General features: G+C 38.4%; 1 protein-coding gene across 2 annotated transcripts in view; it reads right to left on the bottom strand.

Annotated features, from left to right (window-relative positions):
• LOC143039179 (uncharacterized) overlaps window positions 1-20571 on the bottom strand; it is a 387022-nt gene that overhangs the window by 233894 nt on the left and 132557 nt on the right. Inside the window, exon 3 of one of the 2 annotated variants that reach the window (XM_076209036.1) lies at window positions 13173-13334. The exons of the other annotated variant lie outside the window; for it this stretch is intronic. Coding sequence (XP_076065151.1) covers window positions 13173-13334 — 162 coding nt within the window. The remainder of the gene's footprint in view (window positions 1-13172; window positions 13335-20571) is intronic. 2 annotated transcript variants of the gene reach the window in all.

The raw sequence follows: 20571 nt of genomic DNA, 5'->3' as shown, positions 1-20571 counted from the left end.
TCCATGTGGCAGTACTTTCATACATCCTAGATAAAAATGGAAGCAATTTTTGCTTTTTCAGGTCAAAAAGCATTGGAAAGAGTACAGTAACACATGAAAAAGTTGGTTTTTGAACAGGTCTAGACAGGTCCCTCCTGGAACTCCTGGTCACAGCATGGATGGATCCAGTCTGTGGCCACCTGCTTACCTGTGTGTCCTCTGGGTTTCCATCCAACCATTTTGCCCTACCCAGCTCCATCTTTCCATATTGGAAGCTCCAGGGTGCCCTCTCCACTGACAGGGAACTGGTGCTGTACAATCAGCATATCGTCGTCCCTACCACCCTACAGAAGTGCACACTGGCCTACCTCCACGACGACCATTGCAGCATGGAGGCCACCAAGCAATGGGCTAGGCAAATTGTCTTCTGGCCCAGCATCAACTCTGACATCAAAAGGTGGAGGCCTGTGAGCCCTGTCAAGTGCTGCACCCTAGCCAGCAGCGTTTACCTAGTTGTATCTTATGGAAAGGGGAGCTATGCTAGTGGTGTCCCATCTTTGTATCTCTCCATATCTAATTTGCTCTTAAATTCTTGTACTGTTTTTGCACACACTGTTGTTTCATCTAATATGTTCCATGCATCCACCACTCGATGGGAAAAGCTGTTCTTTTTCAAATCTCTTCTATAATTGTCCTTTTTGAGCTTCTTTCCATGTCCTGTGTTTCTCTTATCCCAATTTAGTTAGTTTTCTCTACCAAGGACTTCTATGCCTTTCATAATTCTGTAGATGGATAACAAGTCACCTCTTTCTCCACTTTGTTCCACAGTCAGCAACTCCAATTTTAACAACCTTTCTTCATATGAGAGTTTTGATACTGTTGGGGCCATCTTCATAATTGCTCTCTGGATTATCTCAACCTTCTTTACATTCCTTTTTGTACTGGGTGTACTCCAATTTAGGCCTTACCAATGTGACTAGTATTTTCTTTTCCTTACCATTTCTTCATCTAAGTAAAAGCCACTTTTATTGATCTTAGAAAGTTATAGGTTTCACTGACAGTTTTGTTTATATGTTTGTCAGGGAACATCTTTTGTGATGATCACTCCCAGCAGGTCTTTTTCAGATCTTTCTTTACATCTTTTTTACCAATTTTATATTGTCCTGATATCCTTTTTTTACTTTTTCCAAATTCCATTATGCTACATTTTTAATGTTGAATTTCATTTCCCACTTCTGACTCCATTCCCAAACCCTGTTCAGATTTCTGTAGCAAGTCACAGTCCGTTTCAGTACTCAACAGTCTTTAACAATTTTGCATCATCTGCAAAGAAGCTCATGTAACATTCTACACCCTCGTCCATGTCATTCACATAAATGGCAAACATTGGAGCCAGCACTGACCCTTGTGGGACTCCACTAATTACCTCTTCCCAAAGAAGTCTTCTCTCTGAGCACTACCCTCATTTTTCTTCCATGCAAAAAGTAATCTATCCATTTCAATAGTTTACCTTGTATCCCTCCTATGGTTTCCAGTTTTCTTCATTGTTTTTTGTGAGGGACTTTATGAAATGTTTTTTGTAGATCTAATGCCACGTCCACACGGTCGAGCATTGTCTGCCGGGCACGAGGGCTTTGCTCGACAACGGGCAGTTTCAGCGGGCAAACCATCAAACAGTCCGTTCCCAGCGCCATTTGCGGGCAGTGGATGGAGGGCTGATATCGCTGCCAAACACACGAGGTGAGGTGCGGGCAAAGTTAGCAAACCCACTCAGTACAGACCGAAGTTACCTTACCACCATGTCCACACCTAGTACTAGTGTATACTGGTCTCGACAAGACGTGCTATTGGTGCTATGCTTTTTCACACATTTGTCTCTTGCTTTTCTATATATAGCTCCACTTTCGAAAGGAGAACAGAAAAGCTGTTTTTGTTCATTCTCATGTAATTGCAAAACTTGTTCATTCTCATGTAATTGCAAAACTTGTTCATTTTCATCCTGCAATTCACATAGGATTGTCACTGAGCTTCCCATTAAATCACGTCTTTGTAACCACTCCCGGCACCAGACATGTCTCCGTGATTTCTTGTTTTTCTTTTTAATGCAGGCAAAAATAATAATGCTGTAAAGTGCTACCTTCTTTCCAAGTATGGCGGGAACCATGGTTATCGTACCGCACCAAACCACTCACTCCCAACCTCTGCTTGTGGCCAACTAACCTCCAACCACCATCGTCAGCCGTGTGGACACCTTTGCGGGCAGAGTCTACGGACTTTGCCCGATAAGGGCAAAGTCTGCCAGGCACAGCTCGACCGTGTGGACGTGGCATAAGAAAGCACAATCGGCCCATCCGTCCCTTTCTTGTTTTATATCTAGTAGTCTCGAGTAAAAAAGATCAAATTAGTGGTACATGATCTTCCGTCTAAATCCTGTGTAATGGCCGCCACATCTGAGCTTTCGAGTCCATGTCTGCTGAGTTTATTCACGTTGCAGGAAAGTTATTCCTTGTCATAGCGGACAAGCTTTCAGGCTGGTCCATCACTGTGCCCTGCAGCCAGGACATGACGCCTACCAAAGTAATTCAGAAGTTCTTCGGTTACTTCTGGGAGGTAGGCATCCCCCTCCACCTTCACACCAATAGTGGCCCCCCTTTTACCAGTGCCATTTAATCTTTTCACAGGACGCTGGGATGTCCACCATATGGTCACCTCACTCAACTATCCTCAGTCCAATGGACATACTGAAGCCACTGTCAAGGCAGCTAAGTATCTCATCCTCAAGACAGTGCCCACCGGCAACATCAACTGCAAGGAGTTCAATTGAGGTTTCCTAGAATTACACAACACCTCTCCCCTGCCAGCCACTCCCCCAAACAGATCCTGTATAACTGCCCTCCCTGCAATTGCATCCCAGCCCACATGGACTCCTTTTTGGAGGAATGGCAAGCTTGTCCAAAGGAGTGTGATCACCGTGCCACCACTTGATCTCACAAGGGTGCAACACCAGTACAACAAGCATGCCCGACCCTTCCCCAAGTTGAATGTTGCCAAACACATGTGGATTCAGGACCGGATGACCCTCCATAGGGACAATGTCTGGGTGGTTTTGGGCCACAGCAGGTCTAAAGACTATGAAATCTGCCTCCCTAGCAGGAGACTGGTGGTACAACCGGCACCACCTCTGCCTGGTGGCCCATTGCCCTCCTGATGACACCACCTCCTGTCATGTCCCATCCCTCGGTGAAAGACCTGAGGTCCTTGTGCGCGGATCCCTCCATGCTCCCCCCCCCCCCCGTCACTTGTCCTGGCTTGCAAATAGACATACCCCCTCGCTATGGTTCTACAAGTGCAGTGGGAGGGAGGTGTGGTATAGTATTGTGGCACAGTGTACTGTAAGCATGGTGTGCTAAACAAGTATGTAGCACAGCTTGGTGATGCCCTAACCAGCAGTGACACCTCTCAAACAAGGGCCCTTTCATGCAGCAAGATAAAAAAAAAAAAAAATGGGTAACCACGAGCATAGCTCCCCTGCCTATAAGATACAACTAGGTAAATACATACCAGGCGTGACCATGGCATCACAAAGATATGAATGCCTCCTGTATGCATGATTTATCAATTAATAAATGCATAAATCACTCTACATGCATTTCACTGTTGCCCCCCCCCCCTTTGCAGTACAAGGTTATGATCGTAAGGTCATCTGCATAGGTAAGGGCTTTGATGTTATGCTCTGTATTAGATGTGGGAAGGTCACTCATGAATAGGATAGTATTGGTAATGGTATTGTTCCTTGGGGTACTCCACTGTACAATTTTTTTTATTTGTCATGTCTTTGATGTGAGTACAATCCTGTGGCTGTGCTGTGTCAAGTCCTTGTGTGAATAAAGTCTCCTGTCTGTAATTTTAAGGTACATCTTGCATGAATATATGTACTATATATTTTATATTGTATTATATTCTATAATGTATACATATATACTTGATATGTTTCAGCATTGTGCAATACCAGCCTGTTGGAGTGTGTCCATTACGTATAATCAAAGAACACCAAGTTGAGAAACGTATCATAATTTGGTGGGAAAATCTCACTCTGCTTGCCCATTGGCTAAAGATCTTTAAAGTACGGCTTTACAGATGCTTTACAACTACTTGAAACGTCAGCTCCCATTCATGGGGTATATAAAGAGCGATACAGAGAACAACCAGGACAGAGTTAATTCAGAAGAGAAGCAGAGAGATTACTGTGAGGGACTACGGAAAAAAACTCAGAAGACAAGAAAAGAAGCTGAAACCCAGGGCCCATCTGAATCTATGTTGAATCTATTCTACATTTGTCAATTATGACAACTCCACTAAACAAGTCACTTAGACCACAACTACGGCCCATCTCCAAAGTAAAAAGCCTTCATTTTTTTAATTGTATTAGACACTCTCCTGATTGCTGCTTGACTATGAGTGATGCAACTCTGTTATTTTCTCTATTTAAGAAACATCATAAAAAATCTTAGTTGTTCCCAACTACCAGAAGCTTCACCTACCAGAAGGTACTGTTCATCTCAAACCACCTATTTGACCCCCAAGACCACTGGTGTGACCTCAGCAACCAGTATCAAGACTCGTCTACACCATAATCAAGACTTGGTTTCTCCCCCTGGATTTACATATTGCAAACATAAGCACCCTCAACAATTACCTATTAAATAAGCTAAATCTATTTCCTATCATATGCTTTGTTATATTGTTAATGTTCTGTACCCATTTATGTTTTGTGTTATTTTTGTTAGTGTGATAATATCTAATTTTAATGAAGAGTTTAATTATCCTGCCTGAGTCTGTAATTCATACCTGGTTGTATTTACCTAGTTGTATTTTACGGGAAGGGGAGCTATGCTCGTGGAGTCCCGTCTTCATATCTCATTTTATCTAAACTGTTTTTAAATTCATGCATTGTTTTGCACACACCACTTTCTCATCTAACATGTTCCAACTGTCTATTACTTTGTGAGGAAACCTGTTCTTTTTCAGATCTCTTCTATAGCTGTCTTTCTTGATTTTCTTTCCATGTCCTCTTGCATTTCTATCATCCCATTATATTAGATCCTCTCTATCAATAGTTTCTATTCCTTTCATGATTCTGTAAATAGTTATCAAATCTCCTCTCTCTCTTCTTTGCTCTAATGTCTGTAGCTCAAGTTTTGCTAGTCTCTCTTCATATGATAGTTTTGAGAGTCTTGGTGCCATTTTTGTAATTGCTCTTTGTATTCTTTCAAGTTTTCTTATACATTTTTTTTGTACTTGGTGACCACATCGTTGCTGCATATTCCAATCTTGGTCTTATCAAAGTGATTAGTATGTTCTTCACCATTTCTTCATCCAGGTGTGTAAATGCTACTTTGATTGTTCTTATCAAATTATAAGTTTCTCCAAAAATCTTGTTTATATGTTTCTTAGGTGACATATTATTCATAATAATGACTCCCAGGTCCTTCTCATTTTCTACTTTTTTTTATTCCTTCTTCTCCCAATTTATATGATCCTACTATTCTTTTTTTTGCTTTTTCCAAATTCCATTATACTACACTTTTTAGTATTGAGCTCCATCTCCCACTTCTTACTCTATTCCCATACTTTATTGAGATCACTCTGTAGTGACTCACAATCTTCTTCAGTGTTCACTTTTTTTTTAACAGTTTTGCATCATCTGCAAAGAAGCTCATATAACTTTCAATTTCTTCATCCATATCATTAATATATATAGCAAACATTATTGGGGCCAGAACTGTTCCTTGTGGGGCACCACTTATTACTTCATCCCAATCAGAGTGTTTGTCTCTTATTACTACTCTCATTTTTCTTTCTTGCAAAAAGTCTTCCATCCATTTAAGCAGTTTGCCCTGTATTCCTCCTTCAGTTTCTAATTTCTTAAGCAACTTCTTATGTGGTACTTTGTCAAAAGCTTTTTTTAGGTCTAGAAATGCACAATCAGCCCATCCATCTCTATCTTGTATTATGTCTATTAGCCTTGAATAGAAACATATTAAATTGATGACTCATGATCGTCCTTGTCTGAATCCAAATTGCCTTGGATTTAGCACGTTGTTTTTTTCTAAATACCTTACCCATCTACTTTTGATAATTCTTTCACAAATTTTTGCTATTGTACTTGTTAGAGAGACTGGTCTATAGTTGGTAGGGTCTTCTTTATATATAGGTACTATATTTGCTCTATTCCAATCTTTTGGAACTTTTCCTTCTTTCAAGGAACTGTTTATTATGCTATGTATTTTGTCTGCCAGTTCATTCCTGCATTCTTTCAAAATCCAGTTTGCTATTTCATCTGGTCCATGCAATTTTCTGACATCAAGGTTACTCAAGTGATTCATTATTTCATTCTTTGTTACTTCTATTTCATTCATAGGGGGAACTTTCTCTACCCATTCGATCTCTCCAGGTAGTATGTTCTCCCTTGTAAACACTGATTTAAAATGCTTGTTCATAATTTCAGCCATTTCTATTTCCTCTGTGTATTCAACTCCTCCTTGTCGTAATTTCTCTAATTCATGTTTGTTTTTCAGTTTGTTTACAAATCTGCAAAATAGTTTTGGTTGATCTTTACATTTTTCTATGACATCTTTTTCATATTTTCTCTTTTCCTCTCTGCACACTTGTACATATTCATTTCTATAACTAGTATACATTTTCCATTTTTCAAGTCTTTTGTCTTTCTTCAATTTGGTCCAAGCTTTATCTCTTTTGTCTTTTAACTCCCTACAACTTTTGTTGTACCAGCACTTTACATATTCTTTTTCTTGCTTTTGTCTTGGGACATACTTTTCCACTCTTTTTTTTTTTTAATAGATTTTTGTCAAAATATTCCATTTCTCGTCCACTGTTGTTTCCTCTTTGTATATTCTTTCCCAGTTTTCTTTTTAAAAGAATTATCTTATTTTATCAAAATTTGTTTTTTCATACATCAATCTTCCTTTTCTATATTGTTCATTTCTTTTCATGTATTTTTCCTCATTTAGTTCCAGTTTAATCAATATGTGGTCATTTTTACTTATTGGTGTCTTATATTCAATCTTTTCCACTATTTCAGGTTCTGATGTGATTATTAGGTCTAGTCTCGATGGTTCTTCATTTCTATACCTAGTGTTCTCTTGAATCCATTGTGTCACTGTATGGTCAATAATCATCTCAAGTAGAACATTTCCCCATGAGTCATCTCCACCCTTTACTGTCATCTCTTCCCAGCAGACTTCTTTGCAATTAAAGTCGCCCATCATAAATATTCTTCCTCCATCTTCCATTATCTTATTTAATGGTATCCTTGTGTCTTCTAACATACTTTTATGTTCACTCTCTTCCCATGAGGCTGTTTTTGGAGGCACATAATTTTTTACAAACTTTCTGCTCTTCTTATCTCTGTCTTCCACTTCGATCACAATCATCTCTATTCTTTCCATATGTGACACTCCTCACGTTCATATCCTTCTTAATCAGGAACATAACTCCACCCCCTTGTTTTGTCTCTCTGTTTCTAATCCAATAATTATATGCATCCTGTCCTACACTGTTGGGTGGTAGTGGACCTTTTAATTTTGTCTCTACAATTCCCATTATGTCTGGTTCTTTTTCCTTCAGATAATCATTCAGTTCGTTCAATCCTGTTATTAATCCATCTATATTTGTGTAAGACACTCTTAATTTTCTGCTACTTCCATTGTATTTTCTGTTTCCCTTTTGTTTTTCTCTGGTATGGCCCATTTCCGCACTTTCATATTCATTGCTCTCCAATAGAATTCCTCTTTTTCTGACTGTTCTCTTCTCGTTTTTTTCCTTAGCTTCTTGTCTTTTCATTTTTTTCTCCTCTCTTTCTTCTTTATTCATTTCTCTTTTTATCCATACCTTTTTATATTGTTCACTGTTTGCTAGTTTCCCTGTTTATGCCAAGATATTCTCTGCTGTCGTTTGTGACCTGAATTCAACCTTAATTGGTCTGGTCTTATCTGTACTATATTTCCTGAGCCTATACATTTCTTCAATTTGTTTTCCAATTTCAGGTTCATCTTCCTGAACTAATTCTAATAAATTGTTTACTTTTTCTTTTTCCTCTTTGATTCTTGTGGTTCTATTTAGATGATACTTCTCTTCCATTCCTAATATAATTATACATTTCTTTTTATCTGCTAAGTCTCTTACTACATTCTCTTTCTCATCACTTTAATAACTGTCTCTTCAGTTTGTTCTTTCATCTGCTGTTTTACTATACCATTAAATGCAATTTTGCTGTTCTCTTGGATTTTTTCCAACCCTGTGCTTCTTTTGCTATGGACTCTTTATTCTATTATTCTTCTTTAATTCCTCATTCTCATCTTTTACTTCTTTTAATTCACTGGCCCTCTTTTGTTTACATGGTGGCTGCCTGCCTGGAACAAGTCCTCCACTTCCTCATTTCCTTTCCTCCCCTTTTCCTTTTTCATCACCTTCCCACTACACCACGAGCTTTCCCCTTCCCTACAAATACAACACAGGTACTTCCTTGTCGTTGTGATCCTCGAAATTATTGGATAACTCCGGAGTCCGAACTTCGCTGTCACCTCGACCAACGTGTGTATTTACCTAGTTGTATTTTACGGGAAGGGGAGCTATGCTCGTGGTGTCCCGTCTTCATATCTCATTTTATCTAAACTGTTTTCAAATTCATGTATTGTTTTTGCACACACCACTTTCTCATCTAACTTGTTCCTACTGTCTATTACTTTGTGAGGAAACCTGTTCTTTTTCAGATCTCTTCTATAGCGGTCTTTCTTGATTTTCTTTCTGTGTCCTCTTGTATTTCTATCATCCCATTTTATTAGATCCTCTCTATCAATAATTTCTATGCCTTCTATAAATAGCTATCAAATCTCCTCTCTCTCTTCTTTGCTCTATTGTCTCGTCATATGATAGTTTTGAGAGTGTTGGTGTGTGTATTTACCTAGTTGTACCTAGTTGTATTTTACGGGAAGGGGAGCTATGCTCGTGGGGTCCCATCTTCATATCTCATTTTATCTAACCATTTTTAAATTCATGTATTGTTTTTGCACACACCACTTTCTCATCTAACTTGTTCCAACTGTCTATTACTCTGTGAGGAAAGCTGTTCTTTTTCAAATCTCTTCTATAGCTGTCTTTTTTTATTTTCTTTCCGTGTCCTCTTGTATTTCTGTCATCCCATTTTATCAGATTCTCTCTATCAGTAATTTCTATGCCTTTCATGATTCTGTAAATAGCTATCAAATCTCCTCTCTCTCTTCTTTGCTCTAATGTCTGTAGTTTAAGTTTTTGTAGTCTCTCTTCATATGATAGTTTTGAGAGTGTTGGTGCCAATTTTGTAATTGCTCTTTGTATTCTTTCAAGTTTTTTTATACATTTTTTTGTACTTGGTGACCATATCGTTGCTGCATATTCCAATCTTGGTCTTATCAGGGTGATTAGGATTTTCCTCACCATTTCTTCATCCAGATATGTAAATGCCACTTTGATTGTTCTTATCAAATTATAAGTTTCTCCAAAAATCTTATTTATATGTTTCTCAGGTGACATATTATTCATAACAATGACTCCCAGGTCCTTCTCATTTTCTACTTTTTTTATTCCTTCTTCTCCCAAATTATATGATCCTGTTATTCTGTTTTTGCTTTTCCCAAATTCCATTATACTACACTTTTTTGTATTGAACTCCATCTCCCACTTCCTACTCCATTCTTGTACTTTATTTAGATCTCTCTGTAGTGATTCACAATCTTCTTCAGTTTTCACTCTTTTCAGTAGTTTTGCATCATCTGCAAAGAAGCTCATATAGCTTTCAATTCCTTCATCCATATCATTAATATATATAGCAAACATTATTGGGGCCAGAACTGTTCCCTGCGGGACACCGCTTATTACTTCATTCCATTTTGAGTGCTGGTCTCTTATCACTACTCTCATTTTTCTTTCTTGCAAAAAGTCTTCCATCCAATTTAGCAATTTACCTTGTATTCCTCCTTCATATTCTAATTTCTTAAGCAACTTCTTATGTGGTACTTTGTCAAAAGCTTTTTTTAGGTCTAGAAATGCACAATCAGCCCATCCATCTCTTTCTTGTATTATATCTATTAGCCTTGAATAGAAACATATTAAATTGGTGACACATGATCGTCCTTGTCTGAATCCAAATTGCCTTGGATTTAGTACGTTGTTTTTTTCCAAGTATTTTACCCATCTACTTTTGATAATTCTTTCACAAATTTTTGCTATTGTACTTGTTAGAGAGACTGGTCTATAGTTGGTAGGTTCTTTATTTCCTCCTTTATATATAGGTACTATATTTGCTTTTTTCCAATCTTCTGGAACTTTTCCTTCTTTTAAGGAACTGCTTATTATGCTATGTATTTTGTCTGCCAGTTCATTCCTGCATTCTTTCAGAATCCAGTTTGCTATTTCATCTGGCCCATGCGATTTTCTGACATCAAAATTACCCAAGTGTGTCAATATTTCATTCTTTGTTACTTCTATTTCTTCCATAGGGGGGACTTTTTCTTTCCACTCAATCTCTTCAGGTTGTATATTTTCCCTTGTAAACACTGATTTAAAATGTTTGTTCATAATTTCTGCCATTTCCATTTCCTCAGTGTATTCAACTCCTTGTCTTAATTTCTCCAAGTCTTGTTTGTTTTTCAGTTTATTGTTTACAAATCTGTAGAATAGTTTTGGTTGATCTTTACACTTTTCTATAACATCTTTTTCATATTTTCTTTTTTCCTCTCTGCACTTTTGTACATATTCATTTCTATAACAAGTATATATTTTCCATTTTTCAGGTCTTCTGTCTTTTTTCCATCTGGTCCAGGCTTTGTCTCTTTTGTCTTTTAACTCCCTACAACTTTTGTTGTACCAGCATTTTACATATTCTTTTTCTTGTTTTTGTCTTGGGACATACTTTTCCACTCCTTTTTTGTAAATTTTTGTCAAAATATTCCATTTCTCTTCCACTGATGTTACTTCTTTGTATATTTCTTCCCAGTTTTCTTGTTGGAAGAATTCTCTTATTTTATCAAAGTTTGTTTTTTCATACATCATTCTTCCTTTTCTATATTGTTCATTTCTTTTCATATATTTTTCTTCATTAAGTTCCAGTTCAATCAATATGTGGTCACTTTTACCTATTGGTGTTTTATATTCAATCTTGTCCACTATTCTAGGTTCAGATGTAATTATTAAGTCTAGTCTCGATGGTTCTTCTTCATTTCTATACCTAGTGTCCTCTCGTATCCATTGTGTCATCGAATGGTCAGTAATCATCTCAAGTAGAGCATTTCCCCATGAGTCATCACCACTCTTTACTGTCATTTCTTTGCAATTAAAGTCGCCCATCATAACTATTCTTCCTCCGTCTTCCATTATTTTAGTTAATGCTATCTTTGTGTCCTCTAACATACTTTTATGTTCACTCTCCTCCCATGAGGCTGTTTTCGGAGGCACATAATTGATCACAAATTTTCTGCTCTTCTTATCTCGGTCTTCCACTTCTATCATAATCATCTCTACTGTATTCTTTCCATATATGACACCTTTCACGTTTATATCCTTCTTAGTCAGGAACATAACTCCACCCCCTTGTTTTTTCTCTCTGTTTCTAATCCAATAATTGTATGCATCATGTCCTACACTGTTGGGTGGTAGTGGGCCTTTTAATTTTGTTTCTACAATTCCCATTATGTCAGGTTCTTTTTCTTTCAAATAATCATTCAGTTCATTCAATCCTGTTATCAATCCATCTATATTTGTGTAAGACGCTCTTAGTTTTCTGCCACTTCCATTGTGTTCTCTGTTTCCCTTATGTTTTTCTTTTGTATGTCGAACTGCTTTATTTTCATGTTCACTACTCTCCAATAGAATCTCTCTTTCTCTGACTCCGTTCTTTCCTTGTTTTTTGCCTTAGCTTCAAGTCTTTTCTGCTTTTCTGCCTCTCTTTCCTCCTTATTCATTTCTCTTTTTATCCATACCTTTTTATATTGATCATTTGTTGCTAGTTTCCCTGTTTTGGATAGAATTTTCTCTGCCGTTGTTTGTGACCTGAATTTAATCTTAATTGGTCTGGTCTTATCTGTACTATATTTTCCGAGTCTGAATTTTTCCTCAATTTCCTTTATAATTTCTGGTTCATCTTCCTGGACTAATTTTAATAAACTGCTTACTCTTTCATTTTCCTCCTTGATTCTTGCGGTTCTATCTGGGTTATGTTTCTCTTCCATTCCTAATATAATTATACATTTCTTTTTGTCAGCTAATTCTCTTACTATATTCTCCTTCTGTCTCATCACTTTAATAACTGAGTCTTCATTATGTTCTTTCAATTGCTGTTTGACTATGTCAGTGAATGAAACCTTATTCCCTTCTTGGGTTGTTCTCCAATTTTTAGCTTCTTTAGCTATTGTCTCTCTGTTTTCATTACTATTCTTCTTCAATTTCTCATTCTCCTCCTTTACATTTCTTAACTGTCTTTTTAGGTCCTCTATTTCATCAGTTAAGTTTCTGTTTGCCTTCTCTAGTTGTTCCAACCTTTCAATTCTCTGGAAAATGGAGTCAACATTACCTAACCTACTTTCCAAGTCCTCGATCACCTTATCAACTCTCTCCTCTAGTCTTATCAGTCGGGGGGGGGGGGGGTTGTGTCCCCCCCACCCTCTTTAAATCCCTGGAACATATTCTCGTCACTTTCTACTGTATTGCTCCTCTCTATACTTCTAATCTTTACATTTTTATTAGACATTTCATCATCGCTCAGTCTTTTGTTTACCTTTCGCTTGTCTGGCTGGGCCAAGTCTACTCCCTCCTCATTTCCTTCCATTTCCCTCAGTAATCCCTCCCCTTTTCCTCTTTCCCTACTTTCCCACTACTCCACGAGCAATTTCCCCCCCACCCTGTAAAAACACTAGGCACTTCTCTTTGCGTTGGGATCCACAGACTTCAGTTTTCTTCAGAACGTCATCCAAGCCGTCCATTCGCTGAAGTGTGTGTGTGCGTGTGTTGCAACTAACCTGACCTATAGGCAAGTCATGACAGATATTCATGATTGGTTTTTCCGAGATGACAGCTGTCAGCTAGGAATGGGTCATGATATTAGATATGAGCAACAGAAATATTAAATACTCGGTACATACTGGAGTTTCTTTTTCCAAAGGCTTCCCTTTTTCTTATACAACACTCTGGTCCAACAACGCTGCTGATATGTGGTTAATTTTACTTTAGGTAATGGCCCATCTAAAATCACGACTGGAATTATATTGACCTCAACCAATCTTCTTAATCGGTAAAATAAGGACCTGAAAGTGACACACACAAATTAATTCAATCACACAGTACAAAATTTCAGGTGATACTTCAAAGGACTGTATATCCCATTCATATTTGCATATTCAACATATTTGTATATAGTACAAATGTAGTATATAGTATTCAAATGTAATCAGCAAAAAATACCTGATGGGGCTAAGAATTTTTTTATGATACCCGTGTTTTACCATATGATTTCCTAAATTTTGCTTTCATCATAATACAATATTTCATTCAATGAAAATATTTTGTTATTGTCTGGAAGTAGTGAGTGAAGGTCCATGTAATATTGGATGCTCTGTGTTTTCATGTGGTGATTTAATTTTTGGCAATTGGTGTTTATTGCCATGCTCATTCTATGTTGATACTATGTTGGTGCAATTGTCAGAGCAGTTATCTGTCTCAGTTAAGATTTCTTTACCGAATTTGAGGAAGTACAGATTTGGCAGTCTGTTGTGGAGTGCTAGTTTTGTGAGGGGTGTATTTCCTTTTGTATGGATGTTATATATTGTCATTGGACTTTTTCATACTCTGAGCCCTTTGGCTGGGTGTCAAACTCTGTAAGTAACTGACGAAACTGTCTGGCTACATCGTCACAGTCTGGGACCAGTTAGAGTAACAGTCATGACTCTCTACATAAATTAATTCCTTTCCCTTACTTATTCAATCATTGTGTAGATATTACATACTATGTCCTATATATTATGTTGTGTCTACCCATATGATGAGTTCTGTATGTTCAGTAAATGATATGTAAGAAATATTGTATAAACTGTGGCATTTACTGACTTCATTTACATTCCATTATATTATGTAAGTTACATTCTGTAATGTATTTTCATGTCTATTTGCATTTGAGTTGATTAAAGCTTGGGAGCAACAGCCAAGTCTCTTATTGTTATTTCAATTTAATCAACTCAATAATGGAAAACTACTATGACTGGCCCATCTGGATTTGGACCCCAGCTCCTCAACTGCAACGCAGGAGTGGAAACACTGGTACAAGACTTTCTGCAATTTCATACAAGAGTGTGGAGAAAATACACTTGACAAGCTAAGAACTCGTGAACTGTGTTAGTCATAACATTTATGAGTATATTGAAGAATGCACTGATTATGATTCTGCCATTTTTATTTTACAAAGTTGTATGCGAAGACACTCAATGAAATATTCGCTAGGCGTTTCCTTGCAACTCGTCCACAAAAGTCTGGTAAATCTTTAGACAAGTTTTGAGAGAACTAGATAAGTTAGGTAAGGATTGTAACCTAAAGGTGGTTAGTGGAGAACAGTACAAGGAAGAGTTAATTAGGGATGCCTTTATTAATGATCTAACTTCCCCTTTAATTCACCATTTCTTAGAAAATAAGACTTTACATTTACTGGCAGCTTATGATCAAGCTTATTCTTTAAACTTAGCTCAATGCAATGCCAGCTCTTACAGTCCCTTAACTCATCAGTTTGTGCACACCACCACTGTGGTGACTCCTGATCATGCACAGACATCATGGAATGATACTGTGAAGAAAAAACCTATGCCTGAGGATTGTGTAACAACTGCTGAAGATCAGGTATTGGCAGCCACTCTATCCATGAAGAACAGATGTCAGATGTTATTTCTGTTGAGGATTACTTGCCCAGCTTGAAATTCTACCTGTAACAAGTGTGGTAAGAAAGGCCATTTCACCTGTGTGTGTATGTCCAAGGTGCCAGTTCCTACAGGTAAGACTTCAACAACTACTATGTTTGACTCCTCCCAGGCTATCAGTCCTTGCCACTATCTCTGGCACCACCTTCCCTCAGAGCCTCCATCTAGCAGCCACCTCAACAACAATCAATGGGCAAAAGTTAACAATACTTATCAATTCCTGCAGTGATAACTGTTACACAGATGAACAGAAATTGTTGCACACTAACTTTCATGGTTATGTCAAAAGTTGACTTAATACTACATCTTAATGGACAAACTTACCCATCCACTCATCTTGCACTAATAAAGGATTTGTGCTGTGGTACTACTTGGCCAGGACTTCCAAAAACAGCATCAGTGTGTAGCCACTGAATATGGTGGACCAAAACCTATGCTCAAATTACCTGATACTAACTTATATTGTTCTCTGGCAGCAGCTGCTGTAGATGAGCCTTTTCTTTTCCAACATTTGTCACCTAACTGTTAGCCTATAGTCACTAAGTTGAGATGTTATGGTAAAGAGGACAAGGAATTCATTGAAATGGAAATGAACAGTCTACTTGCTGAGGGTATTATTGAAAATATCTTGTCCCCATGGAGGGCCCAAGTTGTAGTAGTGAAGGATCCAATGTATCGACATAAGAAGAGGATGCATGTTGATTACTCACAAACTGAATCTATATACAGAGCTAGATGCTTACCCTTTGCCAAGAATTGACACTATGGTGAATGAACTCTCAACAAACCATTTGTTACTTTTGACTTGAAAAGTGCATATCAGCAAATTCCGCTGAAAGAATCGGACAAGAAATACACTGCTTTTGAGGCCAATGGACACCTATATAAATTTTGTAGGGTTCCTTTCAGTGACAAATGGAGTGGCAGTCTTTCAACGAACCATGGATAAACTTATGAAAGAATATTTACAGTGTGCATTTCCATATCTTGACAATATAACTATCGCTGGCTATACTCAAGAACACAATCATAATGTACAACACTTTCTTAAAGTCATCAATAATAGAAACTTAACCCTCAATGCTTCTAAGACTATTAAGTCTGTGTGCTCCATTAATATCCTTGGTTATTATGTAGGAAATGGGGTTATAAAGCTTGATCCCGAGAGGTTTCATCTATTACAGGAACTCCACCCCCCCACAAGTCAGGGATCTTTGAAGAGAGCCACGTGTATGTGTGCTTACTATGCCAAATGGATACACGATTTTTCAACCAAGGTAAGACCATTAGCAAGTGCAAAGAAATTTCCTTAAGATAAAGAAGCTTTACAGGCTTTCAATCTGCTCAAGTTAGAACTTGAAAGAACAATGTTATATTCGGTGGATGAAAATTTGCCTTTTTAAGTCGAAGGTAATGCTTCTGAAGCAGCTATCTCAGCTGTACTTAACCAGGGTGGAGACCAGTGGCTTTCATGTCTAGGACTCTACAAGGAAAGGAAATACGTTATTACGTAGAAAAGGAGGCCATGGCCATAATTGAAGTTGTCCGTAAATGGGGTCACTTCCTTGCTAGACAACATTTTGATCTTATTACTGACCAGTGTTCTGTAGCCTTCATATTCGACAATTGGATATGTACCAAGATCAAGAATATCAAGATCCAGGAGAGGTTGATGAAGCTTACTGCCCTCAGTTATACAGTACAGGTACATTATCACCCTGGTAAAGAGAATGTGGTTCCTGATGCCTTCTGTTTACTGTCTCTGTGTCATCTACTCTCACTGAACTACATGAGGGTCTATGTCACCCAGGAGTGACTCGCCTGCTGGACTTCATGAGATCTAAGAACCTTCCCTTTTCTACTAAGGATGTCAGGAAGGTTTGTGCAGAGGTAAAGCCAAGGTTCTATAGACCTCAAGAAGGAAAACTAATCAAGGTGACTCAACCAATGGAGAGGCTAAGCATCGACTTCAAAGGACTTCTTCCAACAGCCTCATGTAATCCCTATATACTTACTATTGTAGATGAAAACTCCTATTTTCCTTTTGCTTTTTTATGTCCCAAAATGAATACAACTGTAATCAAATACATGGCACAAATATTCAGTCTATGTGGGATGCCTAATTATATTCATTCTGATCTAGGAACATCATTCATGTCTAAGGATCTCAAAACCTACCTCACACAAAAAGGGGTTGCTATGAGTTGAACAACTCCATATCACCCATTTGGCAATGGACATGTGGAATGGCTCAACAGTATTATATGGAAGGCAGTCCAGCTGGCCCTCAAGTCATGGAATCTTCCCAATGAGCATTGGGAATTAGTTAGCTCTCTGCCCTCATGGCTCATGACTCCAGGTCCAGTATTATTGATGAGAGGAAGGGTGGGAGGGGTGTGGAGTGTATTTAGGGATGAAATGGGTGGGAGTGTTTTTATGCCTTTTCCTTTTTGGCTACCTCCCTTGGAAGGGGGAAAAAGCCTTGGTATATGTATGTAAAACAAACAAAAACAAACCTCTGGTTGATCAAGTTGTACTACTGGATGTTAATCCAACTTATGCTAATATTAGACATCAGGATGGACGGGAGTCAACGGTTTCTGTCCATGATTTGGCTCCTTATCCCAAGAACCAGGTCAACTACTCCACTGCTGGAAATCAGGAATCGTCCTCTTCTACATTGTCACCAGTGGCTGTACCTACAGCAACACTCCTAGAAGTTCCAGAGAACACCGAACCTCGGCAAGAGGTTGACATAGAGGCAAGTGGGTCAGCACCTCTAGTATGGAGGTCAACCCTTGTGCTGAAGGCTCTGGACAGAGATGGATGGGACTGATAACCTATGTAGTAATTTTTCTTTTTTTAGGGGGGAAGAATGTTATATTTTGTCATTGGACTTTTTCATACTGAGCTGTTTGTTTGGCTGCATGTCATACTATATAAGCAATTGATGATACTGGCTATGTTGTCATAGTGTGTTTGGGACCACAGTAAGTCATGACTCTCTATAGAAGTTAATTCCTTTCCATTACTTATTCAATCGTTGTGAAGATATTGTGTTGGCACGATGTGTATATATTTATATTGTAATGTGTATATTTTATTTATATTAGTGTGATATTGTATGTATAAATTTCAGTAGTGTTGTATTTATTATTATTTTTATTGGATGCCCGCAAGGCTTGGCTTGGGCAGTTTTGGCGGGAATGTTGGCGTTCCCTCAGTCCCCTTGTGGCTCTGACGCCTCCTGCACGTGTTTTGTGTGTGTTCGTGCCTTTTTCTAATTTTTCCCAATATATTGAACTGTGCTTCCAGTGTTTCATTGCCACCCAGAACATATATGGTGGCAGCGGTATTAACGATTGTATGTTCAATTAAGTATCAAGACTAGAACTATATGTCTTGAATAACCAGCGGGTTTTGTGTTCTCGTGTTGTGTTTTCTCCCCATTTTTTTCGTTCCAGCCAGGTATTTTCAGTGAATATGAACTATTAAAAGACATAATAGTACTCTGGACACTGTGTCTTCAGTTGTATTTCGGCGCAGGCCGGTTGCCGTCAGGTGATTTTTTTCCCTGCTATTCTCGGACGTCATCGTCGCCTGTCCTGATTATTGCTCCTTGTGTTCCTGTGGGTACCCTCAGCGGTAATTTGTGCCTGGATGGTGAATTGGACAGCCATAATTGTTTCTCAGGAAGTAACAAAACTGTGAAGACCGGCTGTTGGTTGGCGTCCCGGACAGCGGCCATGTTTTTTTTGGTGACGTCATTTGTGTACATTTGAAATGCTACCCCGGAATGTTTAGACTCTCGTCGCCTGTGACGTATGTGTATACTTACATATTGTGCTCTATTGTACATTATTGATATATGTATCGCATTGTTTCTGTTTTGCAATGCTTATGTTTGTATGAAGTATATAATTTTTCTCATGTCCATGTGATTTTTCTATGTACTGCATTGTTTGTGTCAATGCTTGTGTTTCTGTGAATCACATTGTTTACGTTCATGTCCATGTGATTTTTCTATGTATTGCATTGTTTGTGTCAATGCTTGTGTTTCTGTGAATCACATTGTTTACGTTCATGTCCATGTGATTTTTCTATGTATTGCATTGTTTGTGTCAATGTTTGTGTTTTTGTAAATCACATTGTTTACGTTCATGTCCATGTGATTTTTCTATGTATTGCATTGTTTGTGTCAATGCTTGTGTTTCTATAAATCACATTGTTTACGTTCATCTCCCACCATGTCTAAATCGAGGCCTTCATTTCTCAGTCCAAGCTCATCTGAGCCAATGGCCAACAGGTTAACATTACTTCATCAGAATCCAACTGTGGTGCAATTTTCTGGGGAAGATCCTCATTATAGGATGGCTGAATTTATCCATCAATGTGAGGACACAGTCATACAGTCGAATGTTTCAACGGGGCCTGAACAGATCTCCTTTGTGAGGTCCCAGATTGTACCACATTCTCTTGCTTCAGAGCTCCTCTCGGCTTCGTGTTTAGATCCTAAACTTCTGAACTATAATTATGACACCTTTAGGTCTAACTTCCTTAAACTTTTCGCGAATACTCTTGGTGGTGGTGCGTTCCATTGGTGCTTCAAACTGGCTGATACTCTCATATCCCGACTGGGCACTCTTGATTATCGATGGGCGCAAGCTCAGGCCAGTATCCTTGCTGTTGACTGGGTAGAGAATGGTAATATTTCTTTAGATAGATTTCGTCTTATCATTGAGTTTCTTATATACTTTTTTTGGTGCCTTCAGAGAGAAGAGCAGCATCTTCTCTCAAGTATAAGCCTGATGAAACTCTATTGTCTTTTGCATCACAACTTTCTCGTAAACTGGGAGAAGCGCCGTCTAGTTCCTTGTGTATTAGCAATGCTCATCAACATGGTCATGTCCCTTGTTCTCCTCAGCTCTCTCAGCCTACAGTTTCTACTCCTAGTTTCCCTCAATTTACAGTTACACCCCCTCCCCTGTTGTGTACTTTTTGTAACAGGTCTGGTCATTCCAGCGATTTTTGTTTCCGCCGTAGGCGCCAGGTACACAAGTCAAAACTGTCCCCTGTTCGTAGGAGTGTACTTACTGTTTCTTCTAATCTATCGCATGACCTTTCCAGAGTAGAACCTCCAGGTAGACTCAGTTATTGCCATATTCATGGTCAATGTAAACATTTGACTGGTCAATTTTTCAAGGTTTTGAAACTTAGGGATGAGACTTCTCACCAGCCTCGTCAATCCCATTTTCCCCAGCGCATGTTTCCCAACCCCAAGAGTTGACCAGCAGTGTTCGGTCTCAAATAATTCCTTTTGTGGCTGTTGAATCTTCTCAATTACTTACCTTTCAATTTTTTACCAGGGATACGCCTCTTTCAGTCACTGTAGATACTGGTGCAGAATGTAGTATGTTAAGTAGAAAGGCTTACTTTGCTTTATGGGAATTGTATAATCTCCCTTTAGTAATAATTTGCATTCTGTGCAAGGTTCTCCCTTGCTTGTTCTTGGATCAGTTTGTCTTCCTTTACATTTTCCCTCGCATGCTACAGTCTTCAATGTCACTTTTGCTGTTGTCTC

The sequence above is a fragment of the Oratosquilla oratoria genome, chromosome 26 (genome assembly GCF_046742065.1).
Source record: "Oratosquilla oratoria isolate Oo_2021 chromosome 26, ASM4674206v1, whole genome shotgun sequence".
Taxonomy (NCBI): domain Eukaryota; kingdom Metazoa; phylum Arthropoda; class Malacostraca; order Stomatopoda; family Squillidae; genus Oratosquilla; species Oratosquilla oratoria.
Note: the sequence above shows the minus strand (reverse complement) of the source record. Positions and strands in the feature narration are given on the sequence as shown.